Genomic DNA, 4,596 nt, shown 5'->3' on the forward strand with positions numbered 1-4,596 from the left:
CTAACAACCGAGGCAGAAGAGGGACTCTATGGCTTCGGTGTACAACCGAGGCCAAAGGCTATCCTCTTTTGGCCTCGCTCCAATATGCCTCGGTCCGGGAACCGGTGCAAAATATGAAAAATAACCGCTGCCAAAAGGCCTTCCTGCACTAGTGATGGAGAAATCTACATCCCTGCTAGGCGGTAGTTCTGGAATCTCATCCGGAAATACGTCTGGATATTCATCTACTACCGGAATCCTGCTGATCTTCTCAGTCGTGCTCATCTTCTCTGCCTGAGCCACAATCATGTAACATGTAGCTCCAGCCTCAATCTCTCTCACTGCCTGATTAGACGAGATAAGTTCTAACCCCACCGTATCTGGAAACACTATCTTGCGCTGCCCGCAATCAATGACGACATGGTTACTCGACAACCATGCCCAGAATCACATATAAACCCTCCATCGGCAAGCATATGAGGTTCAACCTGAACCTACGGCCTGCCACCTCCATAGGACACCCCACGCACATAGAAGTGGTGGATACCTCTCCAGACGCTAGCGTCGCAACTAAAAGCTCGCACCCCAGCTCTCGCATCGTGAGGTCGAGCCTCCTCACACATTCATTAGACACAAACGAATGAGTGGCTCCTGAGTCGAACAACACCACTACCTCATGATCACACAACAAACATAGAAACTGCAAAAGATTACCTGACTGTTTCGCCTCTGTGGTCGTCAAAGCGAACACACGCCCCGGTGCTCTGGGTCGGTCTCCTACTGGCCTCGTAGCTGGCGCACCACCAACTTGTCTTCTGTTAGGACACTGACGTGCAAAGTGCCCTGTCTGCTGGCATGCATAGCACCTACCAGTACCACTGCCTCCACCTGTACTGCTGGCAGGTTTAGTACAATCCCTCCTCAAGTGTTCCCCGCCACAGTTAAAACACCGTAATCTTCCCCCGGTAGTCGGCGGTCTGCTACAAGGTTTCCTCTGAGGTCTGACATCTGAGGTAGTCCTCTGCTGTTTCCCCCCACTACTCGATCCAGTCTCCAACTGCTCCACAGTTTTGGCCTGCTCGACCAAAACTGGAAACTCTCTAATCTGAAGTGGCACAATGAAGCGGCGTATCTCATGTTTTAATCCGCCCTCGAACCTCCTACACCTCCACTCCTCAGTAACCTCTGGAGTGTAGAAACGCGCCAGGTATTCGAACCTCTCTATATAAGCCGCCACAGTCATAGTCCCCTGCTGAAGAGAAAGGAACTCTGCCTCCCGTTCGTGCCTCGCACTGTCGGGAAAGTACTTCTCCAGGAACCTCGTCCTGAAGACAGTCCACGTCACCTGCTCCCCACGGGTCTGCATCAACTGCTGCATCCCCTGCCACCAATACTCTGCGTCTGCCACCAGAAGGAACGTGACAAACAACAACCTCTGCTCATCTGTGCATCCCAGCACTCTACAGATCTTCTCACACTCCCGCATCCAAGCATCTGCCTCGTCAGGAGTGGCCTTGCCAGAGAACTTGGCCGGCCGGTGTTTAATGAAATCCTCCATAGCTACTGGCCGAGTAGGTGCCACTACAGCTCTGGGTGGCGCTGCTATGGGCTGCATCGCGTCCACCATACGATGGATCGCCTGAGCTATGTCATCAGCTCCAACGGTGTTCCTCCTCCTCCTGTTAGCCATAGCTCGTGCACGCCACATATTATAGCTGGTTCACACACACACAACCCATATTAGGATTTCATATCCAAAAATAAACTAATAACACAGACAACTAGTCACGCAACGTAACACGGCATGCTCACTCCCCATAGACCCCAAAAATCATTTTGAAAACCATTGCTCTGATACCAAATGTAACATCCCGTCAGGATATTACTAATTTAAAAAAATAAATAAATGGAATAGACAAGACAACATGTTTAAATATACCTCATTTTCCCAAAACGTGGGAAAATTTAAAGCTTTATTAATTGAGCTGATAAAAACTTAGAACGTCCATTACATAATTCAAATCCAATGTTATTAAGTCACCCATCCGGGTTTACAAATATTTCCAAAACAGAGTAATACAAGTAAAAGTTTCCCCAAATCAATCCCCTCTCCGCGCCTAAGCTGCACCTGAGCCACCTGCATCACCAGCATCTGCTCCCGTGTACCGCGTACACGATCATCGCCACACACACGCAGATAGGGTGAGCTTAGCAGATAAAACACATATATATACAAAGCTATAAACATATATATATATATATATATATATATAAATCAGTATTCATACACATCACATCACTCAAATTAACTTTCCACATTGTCCTATATTTTTATTCCCTCAATTCAATCTCCAATACATTTATTCGTGTTCTACTACGTCTGCTAATTACTTCAAGGTAACTTGCTGCCATACCTATCGGCCACAACCGATAGAGCACGTGCGGGAAAACATGCTACGGATCATACACCGCAACGCCAGGTAGAGTTCCCTCATACGAACAAAGCCCGTATCGTCCCAAGACTACCAAACTCGTCAGCCAACAACTGAGGAGGGCAATCTATCTGGACCCATCCATACTGGCCACAACCAGCACACTCATACCGGCAACACTCGCCAACCCGAGCCATAACTCAAAGGTTTCTCGTGTTCATCCGCCATCCCGAGCCACAACTCAAGAGATGTTATTCCGAGCCACAACTCAAGGAATACCACGTGCTTAACCCCTATCCCGAGCCACAACTCAAGGGATACGTTCCGAGCCACAACTCAAGGAACTCCAGCAACCTCACCTCTAAGCACTACCAGAAGCTTTGTAGAACACCCTACGAAGTCCAACAACTAGGACTTACCGCAGCTAAATTGCCTAGCGGGGGACACGTACCGCTAGGCGCCACAGCTTCCAGACCGCCTGGCGCCATCTCAGAACGTCGTCACGTGCTGGTTTGTCTGCACTCCACTCCTAGATTATTCTCCATACTTGCTTTGTACTATCAGAATCACTCGTTTTTGATGACTATGTTACCGCAATACTAGTTTGACTCATTCGAGTCCTCTCATCCTATCTTGCCTATGCGTTACACTAATTAAGGTTATTTAGAAGATTCCCCCATCAACCACATATTATCCGAATACACACTTTCCCCTAGTCCGACCACAACATGATTAATCCTTCCATTATGCTCACACGAAATCCTCCTCTATTTGGTACTCAGTCTGACCAAAAGCACTCCCTTCACTATAGTATTTTTCAGCCTTAAGACCTATCTATCAGCATTCTCTTCTCATTGTCCACCCCATAATTGACCCCATCTTATAGTCATACATAAGTCTACACTCTCCTAATTTTCCACTTCATTCCGTAGTTAAATTTATTCGCACCCAATATTATTACTCCCACTGCACGAATTTCCACTCCTCCAGTCTGAACCCGTCCCACCAGACCTCCAGTCTGCCACTGCTGCAACGCCGCCGCCTGGCGATAACCGATCTCCCACCAAGCGACGCACCAGACTTGAGAGCCTTCCTATTCTCTTTTACCCCTGTTAACCCTCACAACCATCACCTATCCTCTACCTCAATGCAATTCCTCCTATTTTGGCATAACAACTCCAATAATTTTCAGTTCTCCCCATCTCAATACCCCCCTACCCCGCAAGGATCTCGACAATTCCCTCCCAAGAGCACTCCGCTTTCATCTCCGTCACATTAAATCACTGTTTCATTCATTCCTACCTACTAATGCGTAAACTGCACGCCATGTAATATCCAATTCATCTATTGTTAATCACCCACAGCTTTCCCACCGATTAGATTTAACCCAGAATTCCAGAAAACTCCAAAACAGGAAAAATGGCCTCGCGCTGCCTGGCGGTTCAACTAACCCCGCCAGGCGCTTCATCAGAAACCCAGAAATTTAGTGTAAATCCAAGCGTCGCCTGGCGGCCGGGAATGTGCCGCCAGGCGGTTCCCCTCCCAGAGTCCCCAAAACTCACATAAACAGATGAGTCGCCTGGCGGTGATTCATCACCCGCTAGGCGGTTTCTGGAAAATTTCCAGAAACGCAGAAATTCAAGCACACAGCAGCAGATATACATTCAATTATAAAACATCACATGTAATTATTCTTTTCAAACAAAAATCGCGGAGTCCAGCTCCCCTAACCTGGTTCTCTTCTTAGACTTTAACCCTTGAAACTTGAATAGTTCTCCTTTGCCCACTAGCCCTCCTTGGTTCCTCTCTTTTCAGCCTCTCAATCTCTCCCAACCTCACAAGCTTCCAGAATTTCCGTGCTCTCTATGTAAGTCAGATTTTTCAGATTGCAAAACCCTTCTTTCTACCTCTCTAGAACCTTTTAAAGGTGCCCTAAAACTATGCTAATACTTTAAAAACGAAATTTACTTATTGAATGGGGTTTATTACCATTTACCACACCATTATGGTTCCCTTCCAGCCACCTCTCGACTGCCTTACCATTAGGGCTTCTTCCCAACCCTTTCATATTCAAATCAGACCCAAAAATGCCCAAAAATATAAAAATTAATGTGAGCTCTCCAAACCTTGAACCCATAACCATGCAATTGCCAAATCAATATCAAACCATCATGCCAATTCATAT

General features: G+C 47.0%; 1 protein-coding gene across 1 annotated transcript; it reads right to left on the minus strand.

The window, feature by feature from the left end:
* On the minus strand, window positions 1-1,669 carry LOC114163468. Its single transcript, XM_028047778.1, has 3 exons — window positions 694-1,669; window positions 527-648; window positions 1-378 (listed from the first exon to the last, which is right to left on the minus strand). The coding sequence occupies exons 1-3, from the start codon at window positions 1,667-1,669 to the stop codon at window positions 1-3; spliced, it is 1,476 nt and encodes a 491-aa protein (XP_027903579.1).
* Window positions 1,670-4,596: the final 2,927 nt, after the last annotated feature.

The sequence above is a fragment of the Vigna unguiculata genome, chromosome 9 (assembly GCF_004118075.2).
Source record: "Vigna unguiculata cultivar IT97K-499-35 chromosome 9, ASM411807v1, whole genome shotgun sequence".
Taxonomy (NCBI): domain Eukaryota; kingdom Viridiplantae; phylum Streptophyta; class Magnoliopsida; order Fabales; family Fabaceae; genus Vigna; species Vigna unguiculata.

What these genes read in the sequence shown, in the direction of transcription:
- LOC114163468 (XM_028047778.1), bottom strand. Translation starts at nt 1,669, where the DNA reads ATGGCTAACAGGAGGAGGAGGAACACCGTTGGAGCTGATGACATAGCT. An exon ending in CACAGAGGCGAAACAGTCAG is followed by an intron (nt 649 to 693) that starts GTAATCTTTTGC and finishes ATCATGAGGTAG; the next exon opens with TGGTGTTGTTCGACTCAGGA. An exon ending in CGACGCTAGCGTCTGGAGAG is followed by an intron (nt 379 to 526) that starts GTATCCACCACT and finishes GATTGCGGGCAG; the next exon opens with CGCAAGATAGTGTTTCCAGA.